The sequence below is a fragment of the Pleuronectes platessa genome, chromosome 9 (assembly GCF_947347685.1).
Source record: "Pleuronectes platessa chromosome 9, fPlePla1.1, whole genome shotgun sequence".
Lineage (NCBI taxonomy): Eukaryota > Metazoa > Chordata > Actinopteri > Pleuronectiformes > Pleuronectidae > Pleuronectes > Pleuronectes platessa.
In genome coordinates this window covers 21,026,211-21,049,372 of record NC_070634.1, presented here as the reverse complement: position 1 = coordinate 21,049,372, position 23,162 = coordinate 21,026,211, and the positions used below count along the sequence as shown (strand labels likewise).

At 41.4% G+C, this 23,162-nt stretch overlaps 2 protein-coding genes across 5 annotated transcripts in view; both read left to right on the top strand.

Moving 5' to 3' along the window:
• Positions 1 to 23,162, top strand: part of rabgap1l (RAB GTPase activating protein 1-like) — a 98,856-nt gene that overhangs the window by 32,293 nt on the left and 43,401 nt on the right. The window lies entirely within an intron of this gene.
• Positions 1,777 to 8,801, top strand: gpr52 (G protein-coupled receptor 52). Its single transcript, XM_053431321.1, has one exon. The coding sequence runs from the start codon at positions 3,504 to 3,506 to the stop codon at positions 4,623 to 4,625; it is 1,122 nt and encodes a 373-aa protein (XP_053287296.1). The 5' UTR covers positions 1,777 to 3,503; the 3' UTR covers positions 4,626 to 8,801.

Below are 23,162 nucleotides of genomic sequence, written 5' to 3'. Positions count from 1 at the left end.
CAAGGGGGCGGCTGTGGCTTAGGGGGGTAGAGTGGTCTAACCAGAAGGTTGGCGGTTCGATCCTCAGTTCTCACCGTGCATGCCGAAGTGTCCTTTGGCAAGATACTATAACCCTAAAATGACCCATCATAAATATTGAATGCACTGATTGTAAGTCACCTTGGATGTGCCAACTCAGATGTAATGTAAAAGACCAAATCTGACCAAGCACATGCTTATCATTGGCCACCAGGTTGTGTGACCTTCTTTGGGTCTACATCTGTAAACTAATTCTTCCAAAAACACCTCCTTACTCACTTTACTGGAAGTTGCCCCTCTAATGTCGATGTTAACGACCTGCTTATGACAACAAATTGTTGCTGAGACTGGAATCCCCAGGAGCCCAGGGGTGGATGAGGGTGGGGTGCTGGTGAGCAGTGAAAGGTGAATCAGCCTCCACCTTAGTTTCCAAGTGGCCCTGCTGGCTTTGTTTTGGAGCAGAATGAATTATTAATGGTGGCCTTCTGGTCGTGTTTTTATCAGTGTCCACCCCCAAAGCATAGAACACTGTGCTGAGACACCTCCATTGACTGGCATCTTCCGCAGTGACAGCCGAACTTGCATAGTCTTCACTTGGCCTCTTTTTATTTTTTCTATTCCTCTCTTTCTGACCACTCTTTCTGTTTTTTTTTTTCTTCATTTCACCGTTTCTCTGAGTGACCAAATTAACCAACACAGGTGCAGAAGAATATCTTGTCTCCATGACAATTAAAGAGCCGTCCCTCTACATTGCAGGCTTACTTGCAATCCATTTCATAATCAAATTATATGAAACGCACTGTATTGAACCTTAACATTTTAATTAATGTGGAGTCCATGTTGTGTTTACATAGTGTAAAGGCTGACCACAGAAGAGGGCAGGTTCAATGCTGCTTTCCACATCAACCTTGCAGTCAGCCACTCCCTTATTGACCTCAATGATAGGCTCTAATCAGCTAAAAGTGTAACTGCCCAGTTTGTTTTCATCCATTCTTCTGCTTAGCCAGGTTGCTGTCTCTCTACCCTCTTTATCATCTGCTGGCCAAGGATGCTCCCAACTAGCCACAATTCCTAGCAACCTCCATATGAACCTTGAGACTAGCTGGATAAGGGAGAGGTTATATGTTATTAGGGTCAACAGTCCTAGATTGATGTAGATGCCACACAAAGTAGTGAGACTGTGAGTGACTCATGAGACTTATCATGAGATACACTAACATATCAGTGCTAGCTAGATACTTGGAGATGGGAGAGGAGGAAATGGGACTGTAAGAGGAGAAGGAAGTAAAATAGGGGAAGGAGGTAGTGTGTGTGTGTGTGTGGGGTGGGGTGGGGTGGGGTGGGGTGGGAGGGGGGAGGAATTTAGTTAATAGAAAATAGACTGTGAGAGATAAGTAATATGTAAATAGGAAAAGTATCCAAATTTACCTCTGGGAGAGAGCCAGTGTGTGAGACAGAATAATGTGGCAGGGAGCCTCAGGTGCAGCTGGGAAGAGGAGGCGGGGCAATGAGCACGTGGCTATGGGAGAGAGAGCGAGAAAGGGTGGGTGTGTGTGTGTGTGTGTGTGTGTGTGTGTGTGTGTGTGTGTGTGTGTGTGTGTGTGTGTGTGTGTGTGTGTGTGTGTGTGTGTGTGTGTGTGTGTGTGTGTGTGTGTGTGTGTGTGTGTGTGTGTGTGTGTGTGTGTGTGTGTGTGTGTGTGTGAGAGAGCTAGAGAGACTGTGTGGAGAGAGAGGGAGGGAGGGAGGGAGGCAAGTGTAAGCCAGTCACAGCATCTCTCCTTCTCACTGCACCAGGGCTGAGATAGTCTTCGTCCCTTTGCTTCCCCCGCTGCAGATTTTACTCATTTCCATCAGCGCAGTCATCTTTTTTTTCTCCTGCTTTTTTACTTGCTTTTGACAGATGCATTGCTTTCATCTCTTTCTGTGTGCCAAGATCTGAGGATTTATCTGCTAACAACATGGGTTGCCCTGTTTAACGGAATTAAAAAGGCGGACGCTTGCAGAGGACAGTGCTTAAGACTGGGACTCCAACCGAGACTTGTTCTTTTCTTTATGTTGCTTGAGTGGATTCCCCTTTTGTTGCAATGCCGGTATTTTGTACAAGGCAACAGACACACTGAGAGAGGAGTTTAAAGCAAGGCTGTACTTAGCGTCAATAGATAATACTTGAATTGACTAATTCCAGTTAGAAAGTCTATGATGGCATCAGGCACTTGAGGAGAAGTTGCTAAAACTGTTCCTGCGGATTCTTCAGAAGGTCACAGCAAAAATGCTAATGAGTTGATGGGATAAATAAGTGGATTGCTGAATGATCCCCACACCCCTCTCTGCAAGCGTCTGCCACAGGATTGCTGAGGAGCCAAAGTGAGTGGAGCGCTGAGTTATTCAGCCGGCCTCTTATTGCTCCTGGAGAGTCCTTTCACCTGCCTCCACGGAACTCAGACATTCAACGCTTTCATCAACTACTGGCCTTTTACATTTGTTTATCTTTTGCAAATTGCAGTCCAGAACACTGAGAGGCAAGTTTGCACATTTGGATTTAAACTGCACATCACTTTAAAGGCAGTACTCATCCAGACATTTTGATGCGCTTGGTTGTAACCTTATTCTGCCTGAGGATGCCTTGTAAACACATTTTCCTCCCAGCGCCATGTGTGTTGAGAGAGCTGTGACATTATCTCCTGCGGAGATCCCCTTGTTGTTCTAGCCTGTGTCTGTGTTTTGATTCAGACAATAGCTGGACATTCATGGGCTCCAGACACTGACCAGCGGACCACCAAAATAAGGGAAGCCTGCTTTAACATAGTAAACACACGAGCACATTGAAACTTTGGATGTAAGAGATGGATGTAATCAACACCAAGAGAGACTCTCCGAAGTAGCTTTTTCTCTCCCCAGGAAATAGTTGCTTAAATGTATTTTTTGAAAGGTATCTCCACACTGTAAATTTGAGCTGATATTCTCCTCCCCCGAATCTTCTGTGTTCTCTGCCCTTGTGAGGACAGTTTATGCTGTGAATCTCCCGATGGCAACCCTCATTAAAATCAGGAGATGGGGCCACTGACTGGCAGGCAAAGCAGCCGGGAAACTCGCCTTTGGGATAGATGCTGGCCACAGCACAATCGCTACTCTGCCTTAGGTTTACTGAAGGAATACAGCTTTTTTTCCCCTCTCACTCCTGACTGTTACCCAACCACTACTTTCCCTAACCATGAGTGATTGGAAAAGGAGGGCCGAATGGCTTGTCCTACTATTCCATAGCCTTTATTGATTTTCCTCAAGTCAGTGTTCATTTGATTGAGACCCAGCTATGTGAGTGTACAGTGAAAGAGAGAATGAGTGGAGAGTATTGAGCTCTGTTAACTGAGGGCGGTTGCAGATGCCCAGTAAAGAGCGGGAGGAGGCAGGCAGTTCTCCAGTTTCAGGCCAGCTGCCGTATGGGTGGCACACCACAAACCTGACCCACCTGGATAGCACCCAGAACAATGAACCAGTCTGAACTGACAACGGACCCGGTGCTCACTGCCAACAGCAGCCATGGAGACTTCTTTCATGGACGGACCTCCAACCACTCTTGTCCCTTGGGCTGGGGGCTAAATGAAGGCCTAGAGACTTGCGTCCTGGAGACTGCTGTCATTGTACTTCTGACAGTGCTCATTATTGCAGGGAACCTGACAGTGATCTTTGTGTTCCACTGCGCCCCCCTACTACATCATTACACTACCAGCTACTTCATCCAGACAATGGCGTACGCCGATCTGCTGGTGGGTCTTAGTTGCCTGGTGCCCACCCTGTCTCTGCTCCACTACCCAGCAGGTGTCCAGGAGCCCATCACGTGCCAGGTTTTCAGCTACGTTATTTCTGTGCTGAAGAGTGTTTCGATGGCCTGCTTGGCTTGCATCAGCGTGGACCGCTACTTGGCCATTACGAAACCACTATCTTACAACCAGCTGGTGACACCATGTCGGTTACGAGGCTGCATCACCCTCATCTGTGTCTACTCGAGTCTGGTTTTCCTGCCCTCCTTCTTCGGGTGGGGTAAGCCAGGATATCATGGGGACATTTTTGAGTGGTGTGCTCACTCTTGGCCAACTTCTGCCCTTTTTACAGGCTTTGTAGTTTGCCTGCTCTATGCACCTGCTGCACTTGTTGTCTGTTTCACCTATTACCACATATTTCGCATTTGCCAGCAGCACAACAGGGAGATCAGTGAACGACGAGCACGTTTTCCCAGCCAGGAGATGGAGGCTGGTGAGGGGAGTGGCAGTGGTGGGCATCAGGGAGGGCACGGACCGGATCGACGCTATGCGATGGTGCTCTTCCGCATCACCAGTGTTTTTTATATGCTTTGGCTGCCCTACATCATCTATTTCATGCTAGAGAGCTCCCATGTGCTGGCCAGTCCTGCCATTTCCTTCATCACCACCTGGCTGGCCATTAGCAACAGCTTTTGCAACTGCGTTATCTACAGCCTCTCTAATAGTGTTTTCCGCCTGGGCATGCGTAGACTCTCGCAGACAATTTGCTCTTTCAGCCACTGTGCAGCCGATGACAGGGATTTTGTGGAGCCTAAACCAAGGAAGAGGGCAAACTCCTGCTCCATCTGAAGGTGTGACTTCTACAGGATGAGAACTCTCCTGGAATCTATCAGTGGAATCTTAACAGGCTTAGCAGCTTGTTAACTTTCCCGGTTAAACTGGCAGAAACTAAACAGAGAATACTTTCTGTTTACTGACACTAGTGACTTTGCTTTGGTCCCAATTATCCATCGTTCATTGCATTACCAGGTTTTAAGATTCGGGTGTAGTGTCTAAACAGACAGAGTTAATGAGAGCTTGGCACCCAGTGATGGCTTTTATTCTATGCTATGCGACATAAGTGTTGATCAGATAGAAAGTAGTCTCCCCATGGTTTTCACAGCTTATAAGTCATTAACCACCTAGTTAGAAGGAAAACTCCACATTCTATCAGATTCTAAAAACAATCCTCAGACATCAAACTTGACTCACTCGATTTCAGCCCTGTGACATTTTGTTAGTGTTTGTCAATCCAATTGACCTTCTACTGGATGTCCCCTCATTTTCTAATGTATGCCTGTCATTAGCAGATACAAGACAAATTACACTTACACGTGCTCATATACCTGTTTAAAGATTGTAAATGCATATGTGAATTTGTAACTGGACGAACACACAAAGCAACAATGATAACAGCCATTATGCTGCTGATAAATATCCAATTGTGTTTGGCCTTGACTGTTCAAGAGAAAAGTGAAGAATTATTTTTCTGCTAAGGTATTTGGAAAATATTCATGATGCACTGGTCAGGTATTTGGCCACTACTGATAAAGTCACCAATCTGACAGTTGGTTGAAACTGACTAATGCTGTTTACTCAGACCTTCTGCAAAACCTACTAAATAATCAGTCAATGAACAGCCGTCTTCAACAGTAAGATGTCTAGTATTGCTCTGCGTAGATAGTTGTGCAAAACTTACCACTACATGACCACATTCGGGCCAAGGACTGTAAAGCTTCAGAGAGGAGTTGTGAAACCTTTAAATCAGTTAAAATCACCAAAACTGTACATATTTACAGATCTATACTATGGACAGTCACGTTTTTTCGTACATTTTAAAACATTGCCTACCGCAGTAGTGTCACCTGGGTCAAATTGTCCACAGGTGAAGCTGCTTCCATTGTTTACCAATTTAGATATAAGATGGTTATCGTTGGTCACCAATTAATTGGTGCATCACAGAAAAAAAGCACCTTATATGCCTGGTTTCACACAAACGCGTCTGTATTGAGGACCTCGATACAGAGGCGTGAGTGTTGAGGGCAATGAACTAGCCAGCACAGTGTTTTCCCCCAAGGGTACCCTTTGGCATAAAATAGCTCATCAGAGCCAGGGTTCCCACCATTGGTGTGACATTCCTGATATGGCTGTGTTATGAGTATTCTGCTAACAGTTTGATGCATGAGTGCTCATGACAGCCATTTCAAACCAGTAAATAAATATTACATCCCTCTTCCCCTGTGTACGGAGGGCCATGTTCACTGGATAGTGAACACAGGATAGAACTGGCAAAATCATACGTTATTATCTAACAACATTTCACATTTTCATTTTTTAATTTGTAATGGGAAACTTGCCTGTGTCACATGCAGATTAGGATCAGTGCTTACCTGAAGATGTAGCTTGGTTTGAGGTGCTTTGCATCAGTGGCACGGTGTTGTCTTTATTGAGGTTGATGGTGGATTTTATTTCCTAGCAGCTGTGATCAGCGGCTCAGGTTAATGTGACCTGATCTGTCTAGAGGTTGCTGTGAGGTTAACATTTAACTGATCAGAAATTACATGCTTAATTGTTATAAAGGTGTAAGGCTATCAGCTTATCTTGTGTTTGGTTTGTTTTGGTCTGGTGAATGAACACAGTATTTGGTGTGCACTCGTTACATGGCCAAACCGAACTAGGAGTTTAAAATTGGGGGAAATAATAGTGAATTTGAAGCTGGGGTTGTTGAAATGGATAAATGAAACAGATGACTGTGCTGAAAAGAGCAAACTAAAGGTTTAGGAGTCCTTAACTGTTTGTGTTTTTTTGAAGAAGGGGATTTAACTTAATTCTGCTATAATAAATAGATTTTCTGTTCTTGTAGCTAGGAGACTGTTTCCCAACCCTTGGTCTTTTGATGGACAATGAGGAGATGATGTGTGCTGGTGAAGAAACCTCCCAGACTGCCTTTAGTTGTGATTCTCACCCTTTGCTGCAGCACAGTACTATAGTCATTCCAGTCAATTTACCTTGTACACATTCCCTTGATCATTGGATCAGTGTCAAAATGTAATTCATTTTGCAAGAATACAGCCACGTACTATAGCCAATGATTTCTCTCTTTGCTTATATAGTATTCCGTGCTTTAGGCCTTGCTTGTTGTGTATATTTGTCCACGCTAGAAACCAAGTGACCCTAACCCAGTCCCTTGATATTGTTACTGTTTTTCCATTCTTTGCTTCTGAACAGTACCCAGTGTAAGTCACTTTAAAGCTGCATTAAGTGATTTCTTTGACCACTAGAGGCAGAAAGACTCTGAGCCTTTTCCTTATTATATTTAAGTCACATGTTAGCAAGCAATTCTTAATTGACACACCCAGCAGCAACCGATCTACATGAGCATTCCAGTAGAGTCTTTCTGGCCACCTTATGAATGTAAGTAAATGTTGTTTTCAAGCCAATCGACTTTTGGGTTACTCACATGCTCTATTTTCTTCACCAGCTACTTGTTTACTTTAGCTCTTTGCTATTTTGCATGAGGTATGTAACGTGCAGTCAACTTGAAATAATTATGTGCTGGTAGTTGCTGCCCATGGTTTATACTGTATGTGCCAGCATTGGTTTGGTTTTGTTGGTTCAGACAACTGAGAAAACGGAATCGTTGAGGTAAAAGCAGCTGTGTAAAGGGGTGTTGAGTCTCCGAGAGATCATCAGAATTCATCACCCTTTAACATAATCAGGAATTATTTGATTCATTGTTAATATTTAAAAAAAGTATTGCTTTATGCAGCTTTAATGCAGTACAGATTGTTCTGTATACGTGCCTAAAGATGTATTTTTTAGAAAAAGTGAAAAAAAAAAAAGATGCTGAGAAGTAATTACTGTTACATGGACATGCTGCACTTTTTAAAAAACTTTTTCCAACTACATGAACATACCTTGTACATATTTGGTTTATCAAGGTACATATGATTTAATTTTCCATGACTTTGAGATAGGGTTTACACTTAAACCAATAATAGGTCAAGTCAATCATTCATCACAGTCAAACTGACTCCTGTGTTCAAGTGGGTTCATGTTCTATTATCTGACATCGACATCATATCTGTAAGATACGAGGAGACACCAGATATGTCTGAGTCTTGTGATTTCCCTTTTTTACCTATATGACCTAAAGAACAACAGTAGGAAATCACAGCCTAGCCTTGTGATTTCTTTATATTCATTTTGATAGCTCGAGTTGTTTGTGCTCTTTTGGAGCAGAGTGCCGTGAGGTAGTAGATGAGGTTCATAGGGTCTAAATTAGTGCTGTATTATAATTACAGTCTGGTGACAAACAACAACACAACACTATATATGATGGGAAACAAAATTCTGTGATGACCTTAAAATACAATAGCTTGGTGTTACCATATAATGTGCAAGTTGGAATATTCTATTAAAGTGGAGATTACAGTATTTGGTCAGATGTTGCACAAATATGCATTCCTTTGTTTGGCTTTTATTTTGTAGAAGGTTATGTAATGTATGTGTCTTGGTTCAGGGTTTCAAAAATCCAAAAGCCATTAATTGAATATTTAAAACAAATAAATTGTTAATAAGTGTCTGTATTACACTGACCGAACTGACATGTTTAGAAACTCAAAACTGTTCAAACAAGCTGTCCTACTTTGAAGTGAATTGATAGGGACTTTTATATTAGAGAGATTAGTAAAAAGTTTAATTAAAGGTCAACATGTATTTATTTATTAAATTATGTTTATACCTTTACGCAATATACTGTATATGGGTATACTGTATGTAAGGTGTGTGTATGTTTTTAAACTGCTGTATAGCCAAAAGACAATTCTGAAAAAAAAAAAAAAAAAACTGACAAAGGTGTGGCACACCCATTTGTGTTAAATCAACTAGGCTGCTAATGATTTAAGTAGGAGGCAGAGTGTGTTAAATTACACAGTATCTATTTTTTTATTTTGAAATGTTGTCAAAGGTTATGGTTTTGCTGTTGCTGCCAATCCAATAAAGATAAAAAAAATAGTAGACATTGACATTTGTGAAGTCGCTTTTGTGAAATATGTGTGCGTCTGTGGGGCCAATCACCATTTAGCCAGACTTCAGAGCTGCCCTCTTGTTTCCTCCTCTTGGCTTGAGATGTGGACTCGTGACTGATTCTCCTGACTTGATGGGATGTGTGCGATAAGCCAAAACCTGCCACTGCAAACATTTTTAAGCTGCCTTTAAGCAAGATGGTTTGAGAGAGAATCATTTTTTTAATTAGTTAGTGTGTTAGTATCAATGTAAGTAAGATACGTGTGTATCTGCATGAATAATGCAAATCTAGTGACAAGTAAAATGCATTTAGTTTTATCGTCCATCTGATAAGCGGATCAAATGCCCAAGTTATGCGTTTCCTCCTCGGAGAAAAACTATATAGGATAAAATGGCCACCCTGTAATTTATAGCCATTTTGTCAGCGAGTGAAACCCTTTGGTGGAATCTAAAGTCACATTCCAAAGAAGTTCTGGCTTCTGAAGGTTGCACAAGAAATCCCAGTTTCTTAACCTTGTAATTTTAAAGAGATGAATAAGAGGAACTCAAAGGTGGTGCTTGAAGAAGATTAAGACTTGGAGAGAGAGAAAAGATGGCTATTTGGGTGGTTAGGTAGTTTGGGTAATTATCAATTGTAGGTAGTGTTATTAAACTTTGTGATTATGTACTTTCTTTTTTTTGTTTAGCTTGATTTTAATATATAAATGACATTTGGGCTTCAAAGTAAAAATCCTATTCATTATACTTCCACATACTCTAATTATCAGCAGGATGAGCCACTCTGAAATTGTTATTTGGAGCTACATAAACTTGTATCCAGCTATTTATTCCCAGTGCTGTGGAAAATGCTCATTGCATCAAAAATGTTGCACGGCATAAAGCCTAAATACACAATCTTGAGTCCTTTCATTGTGGGTGTTGATCCAGTGTGTTTAAGTTTCATTCCAGCAAACACTTTCAAGAGCAGGCAGTTTTGGATGCTGTACCAGTTTTTTTTTTTTACTTTGATATGTAGATTTGGAACAAAAGCCTGTATGTGTTCCTCCTTCCAAAGAGCACTGGATCCACTCACAATTAATCAGCCAAACCAAGAACAGCAGCCGGTCCAGGCCTGCTCAATATTCATGGCTGACACTATATCAGGAATTCCCTTTTATTTCCACAAATGGCAACACTCGCCTCACTTCCTCTTTCCCTTTCCATCCTGCCACTCTCCTCCTCCTCTTTCCGTCCTGATTGAGAAAGGACCACCTGACCCTCTTTTGAGGCTGGGAAGTCATAATTGGAGGGGAAACCAGTTCCTGCCTCTGTGTGTTAATGGTGAAGCCTTGCGGCACCCACCGAAAGCCTTTGATGGCATAAGGAGGACACACTCGTGCTCCCACACACCAACGCTCCCTCATACATCTTGCATGGCCGCAGTCTTTGAAAACATCGGCTGGCAGCCTGAAAGCCGACAGGTGTTACCCTAGTCGTAGCCGGCTCTATGTCCTTACAGTAGATTATGTGCAGTGTTTAACTTAACATCTATTTAACCATTTACTAGACTGAGGCTGCATCATTTCTGTGTGAGGCTGAACTGCTTTGAGCTAATTGTCAAAAGGGGATAATTAGGATTTCTCCTCTGGGAGCCATGGATTTGTATTTGCATGATTTTATTTCAACCTGGAATGAACGGAAATGGACCAATTAATTGCCTCCAATGTGTTTAAAAAGTGAGCATGCTTTCTCCTATTCAGGAAAAGCACATGCTAACACCTTCACTTTATAATGATAATCCTAGTATCTGAGCCTGAGAGAGAGCTACCTGAGCCCAACCCAAACCGACGTTTTCCCTGATTATAGTTTTGCACAGTGTGACCAGGCCAATGTGACCGAACCCACAATTTTGTGTCGGAGCCCAACTCAACCGGACAAGTTTGTTCCTTCCATTTCATCATCAGACTTGATAACCATTTGTAGACAGGCTCTCTATCCAACAGTGGAAACTTGACCGAGAGCTTTCTGTTCCTTATTGTCTGAAGTGCCTCGACTCTCCCAATGTGCACGTTGGTTTTACCTGTTTAGAGTAAGGCTGACTGTTCCACTTTCAGTTTTGAAAAGGTCTGAATCTGCAATTTTCACTTATTGTCCTTTCAATCTCTGTGGCATCATCATTCTTTTCTTGGTTCTTGCTTAATGCTGACTGCACAACTAAGGAATTCTACCTCACCCTTGAGCAACATAGCATCTCCTGGCTAGGGGCAAGTATGAAAACCAATTAAGGTCAGGGTTATTATTTATCTGCTCGGCCTATGATGGCACCAGATGGGTTTCATTGCGGATTTAGCCTCTAATGCTTCTATGTCTCTGGTCACCTAGTAAAATTCTTCTTTCTGTATATTTGAACTGATTCTTTAATTGAAAGATCAAATTTGCAAGTGCTATACCCTAATTGTAGAGTGAAGGTCGGCCATGTTGTGATGCTTAAAGGTTCGGAAAGCGTCATAAATAATACGGGCCATCATACATTTTGTGACACACACCCAAACCTGTAAATATCCTGTGCTCTGTCTGAGGTAAGCACACTCAGGGACATTTATCACACACACACACACACACACACACACACACACACACACACACACACAGAGGGGGAATCAGCATAAACAATACAAAACATAAGCAACTAATAATAAACATGTTTAAATTATATTGGCTGAACTGTATGTTAACTGTATATGTTTTTTTACATAGACATATATGGTGCTTGCTCTAAAGTGTAGCTTCTACAAGAACTGATTGTTTAATATCCATTTTTTTCATTTAAGGCAATATATAATTGCTCTGTATAGACAGTACTGTCAATGCTAAAGTGAACAATTATCTCGTATATTTTGTGTGATTTAGTCATAATTATAAAAGGCTTGGAGGCGCAAAAGTATTCAATATTTTACAAGTAAAAGATGAAATATAGGAATTTGACAGAATATAAACTTTAGAATGACAGCATCCACAGCAGAAACTGCGGTGAGCAGCCAGTTATTGATTCACTTAAACGACTGTAATGATCATTACATCTGTGATAGACTGCTAGCAGTGATCTACATCACCACCACTCTCCATCACCTCTCCATTCTGTCATTGCCTCATGGTCAGAGGCCCTGAATAATTTAGCAGCAGTGGATGTACAGAGATACATCATAGTGAGCACTGTACTATTTAAATGAAGATCATGATAAACTTGATTTGAAAATCTAAATTAACGTAAAAAAGGAAACTAATTGAATTTACTTTAATATTTTATTTGTCTTGTAATAATTTTTCTAATACATTTAAGAAATATAGACATAATCACCCGCCCATCCGACAGATTGATGTCACTGATTCTTATATCATTGTAATGCCTTTGAGGTTTATTGTGAGAGAGTAATTTAATACAGTTTTTATCTTTATCTTTTATTTTATTTACATAAACACACAAACTGTTGTATTGTCAACCTACAGATGCACTAGGTGGGTTTTCTGTCACCTGCATTAAAGCAAGTGAGGAATGTAGGCTTTAGAAAAGTCTTTCAAAAGTCGTGATTGCCCATTATAGTGAACTAATGTTGGTCACATTTTCGGTTATCTGAGAACCAAAAGAAAGGAATTAATTTGGTGTTATTGCATCATCCAAGTTACTTATGTGAAGGTATCACAATGATAAATTGAATTTTGTGCATTTATGAGTGAAAAAGAAGAGATCTTTGCATTTTATTTGTCTGATTGATCGTTCATTCTTCTTGCTCAACTCTGTCAGACAACTAAGATCACCACTGCTGGCACTTTGGACCCCGGACCACAGTCTGTCTTTTGTATAAACAGAAAATTATTTTATTTTGGCATTATAGAGTCTCATTAAAACATTAGCTTTGGAGCTGCAAAACGTTCACTCGCTGCAGCGCTAAAGGTACATCTACATTTTCTTTCTACTTTTCTTGACATAATTTAATTTGCACCACTATTATTGGACTAGCTGTTCATACATGCAAGGCACAAGGACAATCACCTTGAAGGACAGTGGAGGACAAACATGTTTTCTACTGGTCACCTCCCTGCAGACCTCAGGTACTGAAGCTCTGCCAGCAGATGTACAGCCAGCCTCTCTAATTTTCTGTCAGGGCATTTTAGATAAATTAAATACCATAAATCAGTCAAATTACCCCCTTGGCTCCTTAGCATATTTTTTACCTTCTACCTCGCCTGTTTCGCTCTTCCTTTATCTCCCTCTATCCTGAGGTTGTGTATAGGCAATTATTCAGTAGTGAGTCCAGTATTGGCCTCGGGTCATGGTTGATATGGCCGGTTCTTTCTCTGTGGCATTTACCCGGCTACGCTTGGAAAGGAGGAGGGAAGTGAACGAATTGGATTAAAATAATAATAATAATTTGGGGTGTAAAGTGCAAATAGCCATAAAATGTCCACAAACTCGTATTGCAATACAAGAATACATTATTGTGATACTACCTTCTTATAACTGAAACCACAGTCGGTTATTTTCACAAGCCGTCTTATCTGTAAGAGCTATGTGTTGACGCAAAAAAAATCCTGACATTGCTTAGGGTATTTGATAAAACACACATTAAAACCTTTGACGGGGACACCTGTAGGCCCTGTAGACCTGTAGACCTGTAGAGGCAGTGGACAAGTGGCAGAAACTTGGACTATGGGCAGAAAAGGTCTCTGGTTCGTCTCTGGTACGACTCCAAGGAGAAACAACAAAAAGACGAACCTGGATTGATCTGTCCAAAAATCCAAGAGGATTCTCCCTACCCTGTCTAGTGCCCCTGAGCAAGGCACTTTACTCCCCCAACATCTGCTCCCCGGGCGCCGTACATGGTCGCTCACTGCTCTGTGTGTCCTGCACCAGATGGGTCAAAAGCAAAGGTTAAATTTCCCTACCTGCATGAGTGTGCCTGTGCATGTCTGTGCATGGGCCTGGGACTAATAAATGCATCTTAATCTTAATCTGTACACCTACTTAGTAAAGAAATTATCTGAGCAGCTAATCATGTAGTGGTACAGTGCCTTGCATAAGTATTCACCCCCCTTGGACTTTTTCCCATTATGTACTGTTACTAACTGGAATTCAAATAGACTTAAATAAACTTTTTCCCGTTTGATCAACAAAACATGCATAGTACTTTGGAGGTGCAAAATAAATTTTATTGTGACACAAACAATAATGAGAACAAAAAAGTTGACATCTGTTGGGTGCATAAGTATTCACCCCCCTGTGTCAATACTTGGTAGAACCCCCTTTCACTGCAATTACAGCTGCAAGTCTTTTGGGGTATGTCTCTACCAGCTTTGCACATCTAGAGATGGAAAGGTTTGTCCATTCTTCTTGGCAAAAAAGATGAAGCTCAGTCAGATTGGATGGAGACCGTCTGTGAACCGCAATCTTCAAGTCTTGCCATAGATTCTCTATTGGATTGAGGTCTGGGCTTTGACTGGGCCATTTTAAGACATTAACATTCTTTAATCCAAACCATTCCTTTGTAGCTCTGGCTGTATGTTTAGGGTCATTGTCCTGCTGGAAGATGAACCTCCGCCCCAGTCTCAAGTCTTTTGCAGACTGCATCAGATTTTCTTCAAGGATTTCCCTGTATTTGGCTCCATCCATCTTTCCCTCTATTCTGACCAGTTTCCCTGTACCTGCTGAAGAGAAGCATCCCCACAGCATGATGCTACCACCACCATGTTTCACTGTTGGGATGGTGTGCTCAGGGTGATGGGCAGTGTTGGGTTTTCGCCACACATAGCGTTTTGCATTGAGGCCAAAAAGTTCAATTTTGGTCTCATCTGACCAGAGCACCTTCTTCCACATGTTTGCTGTGTCTCCCACATGGCTTCTGGCAAACTCCAAACGGGATTTTTTATGGATTCCTTTCAACAATGGCTTTCTTCTTGCCACTCTTCCATAAAGGCCAGATTTATGGAGTAGACGACTAATAGTTGTCCTGTGGACAGATTCTCCCACCTCAGCTGTGGATCTCTGCAACTCCTCCAGAGTAACCATGGGCCTCCTGGTTGCTTCTCTGATTAATTTTCTCCTTGTCCGACTCTTCAGTTTGGGTGGACGGCCTCCTCTTGGTAGGTTTGCGGTTGTGCCATATTCTTTCCATTTTCTTATGATGGATTTTATGGTGCTCAGAGAGATGTTCAAAGCTCTGGATATTTTTTTATAACCTAACCCTGCTTCATATTTCTCCACAACTTTATCCCTGACCTGTTTGGTGAGCTCCTTGGTCTTCATGATGCTGTTTGTTCAGTAATGATCTCCAACAAACTCTGAGTCCGTCACAGAACAGGTGTATTTATACTGAGATTAAATTGCAGACAGGTGGACCCTATTTACTAATTATGTGACTTGCAAATGTGACTTGTGAATGCAATTGGTCGCACCAGATCTTTGTTAGGGGTTTCACAGTAAAGGGGGTGAATACATATGCACTCAACACTTTTCAGATTTTTATTTGTAAATAATTGTGAAATCCATGTAATATTTCCCCCCACTTCCAAATGATGCACTATTTTGTGTTGGTCCATTACATAAACTCACGATGAAATAAATTTTAATCTGTGGTTATACCATGACAAAATGTAGAAAAGTCCAAAGGGGGTGAATACTTATGCAAGGCACTGTAAATGCAATGCATCAAATCATGCAGGTCAGGAGCTTTGGTTTATGCTCATGTAGAACATCAGAGAGAAGGTGAGAAACTCTACATCAGTGAACAGAAAAGTGAGGCTGCAGTGGGCAAACACTCACAAAAACTGGACGTTGAAGACTGATAAAAGAAGAACCTGTAGTCTGGCTTGATGAATCAGGATTTCTGCTGAGGCTCACAGATGGTGGGGTCAGAATTTGGCGTCAACAGCATGAATCCGTGGAACCAACCTGCTTTGTGTCAACAGTCCAGACTGGTGATGTTGTAATGGTTTGGAGAATGTTTTCTTGGCGCACTGTGGGCCCCTTAATCCAATCAATCATTGGTTGAATGCCACAGCCCATCTGAGTATTGTGTCTGACCATGTGCATCCCTTTATGGCCACAATGAACTCATCTTCTAATGGCTACGTCCAGCATAATACCGCACCATGTCACAAAGCAAATGTTGGTTACAGTGAAAATGTGTGGCCTCTCTAGTCACCAGATCTGAATTCAGTTGAACACCTTTTGGGATGCGTTAAAACAGGGGATTGGCAATGAATGACAAACCTCCAGAACTGATGTGATGCAGTCATGTCAGCATGGACCAGAAGCACAAAGGACCTTTTCCAACATTCTGTGGAATCCATGTCTTAAATAATTGAGGCTGTTATGGATAAGCAAAGGGAGGCCCGACCCAGTAATAGTATGTCGTTCCTGATCAAGTGCTCAGTGAGTGTATATTGGCAGCTTGGAAAATAGAGAGTTTAGAATTGTATGGGTACAAAGAAAAGAGGGTAAAAAGAAGCGAATCTGGTTTATCAGTCATCTGGACACAAATTCTGACTTAATCAGATGAAGAACTGGAATAGCTAGACTGTACATGTATACATGTATTAGAAAATATTATTTGCATAAATATGTACAATGATCAGTTTCATACAAAAGAAGATGAATTCAGTCCCTATATAAAAGGGAATATAATTTCTTTCAGGTGAGCTGTTGTCCTGTCTATCTGTGTATGGGAATAACTGCCAGATATCCAGAACCACATCCCTGGTTCCAGTTGAGTGTCTCCATTGTCTCCCTGATTCTTACCAAATGAAAATCAGGACTTAAGAGGCAGCGTGTCGCTATGGAAACCCGGAGTCTGAACAAGCAACAAGGTTTCAGAGAATTTATGTGAAGTTCATAAACAATGTGCAATTACAACAAGATTTGTAACAATGGCTCCAAAATAGCTACATCTGCATTATTCATTTGCATGAGATTTTATTCAGAACATGCAGTTGAAGTAAAATTGTGTCAGTGAAGGAATCTAAAAACATACTTGCTGGTGTGTTTGTGTAGTAGATGCATCTCAGCACTGTACAGGCTTTTATTATGAAGGTAACAAATGGACTGAAAGACACTGCCCCATCCTCACGTGCAGACAGAGCAATTCGCATTTAAATAAATACGCATCCGCACACTAAAGTCTCTCCGTCTTCTGTCATGGACCCACTGTCTGACCCTGCGCTCCACCAGTTCCATCCCTGGGGGTCTTCTGTCTCCGCATAGTAGAGATTCGACTCATATCCTCCAGTAAAAAACACAACACACAGAAAATGACAGATACCTGGAGGGATGCACTTAATCCGCTGACCTCAGTCAATGATGCTCTCTGTGGGTGCGGCAGAGAGAGAGGACCAAATAGTACGGCGTGCTTTTCACAGCATGTGTATTCTTTAATCATTTTGCAAAGGCACAATTTTGTGCACTAACCTTTTTGGGTATTTGAACATAGAAGGGACTCAGAAGTAAGGGATTCTGAAAGAATTGAACTCAACAGCTAAACAAATACACCCTCTCTTTCATGCTCCTTCAGATGCCCCACCCCTCAAATATATGGATATCCATTGGAAAAGCATTGACTCCAGAAAGACAGCTTGCTGACCAAAAGAGAAACATGGTGGAATCCAGAGGGTTTTTAATAAGGGATGGAAGTGGACACACGTCCTCGTAACTGAAACGAACAGACATTATAATATAAAACAAACAACAGTATCCAACACACAATGGTGTTGGCCAGGTTGTGGGTTAGCAGTCTGTCCCTCCAGTTGCTGATGTGAGGCTAACATGCAGAGAGGATGAGCTGATTTCCCAGAGCCAGCACAAGTCTGCTAATTTAATGATGCCAGACAAACAAATGTGGCACCGGTACGTGCCTGCTGACCAACCAGTTGAGATTAGCCATGTTTAACAGTAGAAACAGCCCTGAACTATTGGCTCTTTGGCAAAACGGAGCAACCTACATTTATCTGTCTTCATGTCTTGCAGGGTTTCCATAAGGATATATGGACGAGCTAGTTAGTGAGAATCAGGGGAATGCCAATTCATTTTCTTACACGATTGTAAACATGCGGTGAATAACTACAGAAGAATTAGGAATCAGATTTCTCCATCTGTTGCAAATGAATATCCTCTTGATCAATTAAGCTTTTGGGGCTATTCTTTGTCTGCCTGCTGCTCTCTATTGTGTCATGTGTTTCTCTGATGTTTTGGCTTGTCGCCAAATTTACTGCAAGCAAAATCAGAAATTTTGCCTTTTTGCTTTCTGCCCGAACGCTGTGTCTGCAATTCCGACTCCACAAATTGAAATGCAGAACCAGCCGGACCATTAAAATGCCACGGCAGCGATACAGAGACAGATGAATTTGCAATCTGCCAAGTGGGCCAGCTGTTGCCCCCCCCTCCCTCCTCCTCCCTCATCCCTCATACCTCCAGGGAAGCCTCCAGAAACTTCCTCGCCAGCTACCAAGGACAAAGGCCTCAGGGGGGACCTGATTTTTAATTACTGGACTGCCTTCCCCTGAATATCACACCAATAGATAATCTCACTGTGTCCCGCAGAAATGAATAGAAATGAGGAGTGTATGAGGGAGCCAGTTGTGTCAGCAGCGAGGGGTGGTGTCATTAGTAGGCCTGGCTGTCTCACAGTCAGTAAAGACTTTGAAGTTAAAGTGCAGTGTGTGTTTTTCTTTAGAATTAAATGCAAAATAAGACCGGGGCATTTTGGGGGGTTTTGGGCACAAAATCCTCATTAATCTGGGATTTTTTAGATTTTTTTTTTATACCATTTAAAGGTCCTATATGTAGAAAGTTTTATTTCCAATTTTTTTGTTATAAAGCAGATCTAGGTGCTTTATAAATACTCTGAAAGTATCACAACGCTCAACCCACAAAAAAATGCACACAGCCCGTATTCAGAAACTCGACAGTAAAAACAAGACGTCAGGACTTTGTGAAAAAGTGAAGTCAGACAAAATAATGGGCATAGTTCAAACTATGTTGAAAATTACATCACCGTCTAATTGAATTTACCTGCTAACAACAGTAGTTTGTGCCTCAGTCAGCACAGGGTGTTCTCCTAAAACCTTCATTTTTTGAGGAAGCCAGGAGTTGCCTCAGTGGAAATTAGTGTCAGACCTTTAAATTGCATAGAAAGCATTTCATAATAACCTTCACAAGGATGTAAAATATAAAAACAACTTAACAGATTTCAACCAAATTTGTTTGTAACGCTGTGGTATGGGTCAGAGAAGATCCTAATAGTCTTTAGTGTGGATCTAGATCAGGGGGGAGTACTGGTACTCAGTACTGGCCTCCCATAGAAGGATCTGTCTTCTATCCAAAAGATGAAGAGACTCTAATATTCTGTCATTTAGCAACCAGTCTTATCTCACCATGCCTTCCTCTCTGCCCTTTAAGTAATTTATCCTTCCCTTTATATTCGTACTAACTATTCATTCTCTATTATCTCGATTCTAATATAATCTTTATCATAACTGAAGCCTTCGGTTTAAATAACTTTGATGTCCATAACAAAAGAAACAATGCAGCTTCATGCGGACTCTTAGTTGGAGGACATCTGGGGTTTAGTTCTTTAACACACCGTGCTGCTGGTCCATCCCCGTCTCTGTTCTCTGACACGGCCAATAGAGCAATACTCCCCAGTCAATATGATACCAGGCTCAGATGGCACATTTACTTCCTGACTCCTCTCTGAGGCAACGGTGTCAAAGTGCCTTGAATGTGTTAATTTGATCGACCACTCTGCCACATTGAGAAGGGGCAGAAAACCCTGATGAGCCTGCTGACTGAGGAGAGGATCAATAATTAGGTTTGACACTGAATGGAGATGAGTAACACATAATCAGTGCTATAATTTGTCTCATTGGCTTGAGGATTGTGTTTTACTGTAAAACCTGCTGTGAAACCTGCAGTTGGGAGCTGTTAAACCACCTACGCAAATTTAATTACACTGTTTTAATAGAGTTGTATTGAAATAATGCAGGTTTCTGTTTAAAGTTTTGTGAATTTGAATGGGATAAAACTCAATATGTTGATGCTGATTCAAAACTAGTACAAACTTCTTGTTCTCACTCTTCACATAACAGCAGGGAGCTGCTGGCTCGCTTGGTTCAGAATATTCTAGATGAATAATATCAGCTGGTCTGCAAATAAATGACTCTAGTGGTGTTTGTTTGCAGTTGACCAGAGATATTATACCACAATATCATATTTGCTTTCAGGAGGCTATGCTGAAAAATGTCTAATCGTGTGTGGTGTATTATTTAATTTGTCAGGAACTGTACGTTGGGGCTATTGGCATGTTTCGGAGAATACAGTAGGGGTAGACAGTATTTATTAGATCCTCTATTGTTGTTAGATGTCATTTTATATTACAATAATCCGGAATTTAGTGCATTTTCTGCATTCCATCTACAGACTGGAAATATCTTACCCAGTGATCACATTTTTTCTACGAGTGGCAGTTTCTGAAGTTGTTACGTAAAACATTTTGTTTTTCCTGTCTGGCTGTGTTCCCTCCTGTAATTATTTTGCACACACAGTTTGACTTTGTATCCAGCAATCTGTCTTCATGGTTGCCTCCAGTGGTTTAACGCCAGCAGCATCATCTCTGATTGGCCGGGCTGTCACTTCAGGACTTTGTGTGCTCTGAGTGTGCAGCTGCCTGAACCTGGCTGGCGCCTTCGCTCCCACCTCATTGGCTTTGCAAAGCCTGGCTGCCTCTGTGTCGAGGGGTTCACCAGCCAGCACCCGTGGGCCCCAAGCATCCACACCAAGGAGTTACATAACTGTTAGAAGGGAAGAGTAACTTAATAGCTTGCTGCTTCCTACACAATGGTATAATAAGGTGATGGAGCTGCCTCAGAGTTTCTACATTTAAATTGGTATGCCTCCGCGCCGGCGACAGCCAGTCGTTGTCCGTCCCATTGCCGTGAAAGTGACATCTCAAGAACGCCATGAGCGAATTTCTTCAAATTTGATGCAAATATACCAAAGTTCAAGGTCATGGGGGCATCACAAAGTATGTTTATGTTTTTCTTGAACATGATATCTTGAAATCAGCTTCAGGGATTGTCTTCAAATTTGGTGCAAACGTTCCCTTGGACTCAAAGATGAACTGATAAGATGTGGCTGGTCAAAGATCATGCTTTTCGCCTCTTGAATGTGAGATCTCAAGTGTTAGAGGGAATTTCTTCAACATTTGTTCAATTGTCACTTGTACGAAGATTTTCTGATAAAAGGGATTATGTTTCAGTGGTCAAAGGTCACAGTAACCCTATATGAATCTTGAAAAGAAGCATGTAGAAATATGTGCACGGACACAGCACTGATTGTCACAGGCATATAACCGCAGTGCGGTAATTCATTTTAAACATTGAACTGCCACTTACATTCAGAGAGTGAGAATGTGAGAGCAGGTAGGTGGTTCATTATGTTCCTCAAGGACATTTTGACAGGATTGCTGTTGATAGACAGACTGACTCATGCTTCTAAAGTAAAATATTGACCTTGTGCTTTGAAGCACACTTTAAGTGTTGCCATAAAATGTACTCACCTTTGTTTCTTAGATCTCGTCTGTTCAAAAATGATTTTAGCCTCGATACATGCATAAAAACAACTGTCCTTAGTGTCACATTGATGTCACATGGATGTAAGTGACCCCATGCAATCAGTCAGAACCATACTCCTCTCCTTCAAACATTCTTGTGCAACACTGTTTACTGCCAAGCTCATCTGCACAGCTGTAAGAAGGAAAGCAAAATTCCAATAGCGTTATAGCCGTCAATACATATAACAATTGGCAGTGATTCCTAAGGTGTCTTATCAAGGCGTTATAAGATTATCATAAAAAAACTATAGGTTAAAAGAAAACGCAAATACAGCCAAATATATAGATCTTGAATTAAAAAAATTAAGATACATTTGTTGATTTAAAATATAGAAATAAATGCATAAATCTTTCATATGTTTCTTACTCTGTAAAATAAAAGTTTTATTTTTGACGCAGTATTGTAAAGATTTGCTGTGAAGGCCAATATCAGCCAATTGTTATCAGTCAACTGATTTTTTTGGATACACACTGCTTAAAATAGAACTCTGAACATGTGGGGTATCTTTTCCATATCCTAACTCCATTTGCTGTGCTCGGATTCTATCTCTTCAGTAGTTATGTATGCACTAATAACGGGTTGATGATGCATTTGAATCATGTTTAGGTTTACTGTAAAGAGCAAATGCCTGTTCCCCTTTCCTCTACTCAGTGACAGTCCTACTGAGTCTTGATACTGTACCCTAGTATGCTGTAGTAGTAGATCCATTGTAGGTACAGCACGGTATTCTTTCTGTGGAAAAACCTGACCTGTCCACCTGATACTGCAGGGACTTGCAGAGGGACTTGCAGAGGGACAGCATGGCTAGACTTAACTAAGGTCACTGGTCATCAATGTCAGCTGCCCTCAGATGAGTGTCCAGTGGTCCTCAAGGTGCCCGGTTTTATCTGTCCTCCCTATGGAGACAGGAGGAAGGTAATGTGGCCTAATAGGCTAGAAGGCAAAAAACAAGAAGTGGACGGGGGACTTTAACTGTCTGCTGGAGGAGCAAACTTGACATGGAACAACTCTGGTGTCATCTCAGCTGTACCCACCTCTGAATGAAATGTTTTATCATAAAATGACAGGTGTTCACTTGTGTTGCCTTCAAGCCTAACTTAAATGAAGGCAGAGTTCCCGAGGAAGTGATTAACATTTAAAATATCCCCCCTTAAGCATCTGCCCTTTTACTTCTTTGCTCTACTACAGCAGCCGATGCAGTTTAGTTTCAGCCACTGAGTCTGAGTCTGTTCTTTCTCGTATGTTGTGGCTAGAGCTGAATACTGAGTGCTGTACAATACATGAAGAAGAAAACTACGAAAATATAATTACAATAAGATAAAGTAGAAAAAATAAAGGCTGAGAAGTGAATAAAGCATAACTAAGGATATGTAAAGACCTGGGACAACATGTGAGTCTTTAGTTTAATCCTAATTCTTAATAGAATTTAAAAGCTAAACAAATTCAGCAATACATTATAAACATGTATATATTCAAGTCATGCAATAGTACACACTAATGTAATCTATAGCATTCATAATGTTTTGCATTTGTACAAAACATAGAATGCCTTACATGCTCTTATATGGCTGTATTGTTTCTCCAGATAGTTTTTTTTCTGCAGAGGAAACCCTCCGACTCTCTGGATTAAATGATATTGAATGTGGAGGGTTGCGGAGGGGGAGTACAGGTTTGGACACA

Excerpts from the sequence above, each read along its gene's own strand:
- gpr52 (XM_053431321.1), top strand. The coding sequence starts at position 3,504 with ATGAACCAGTCTGAACTGACAACGGACCCGGTGCTCACTGCCAACAGC.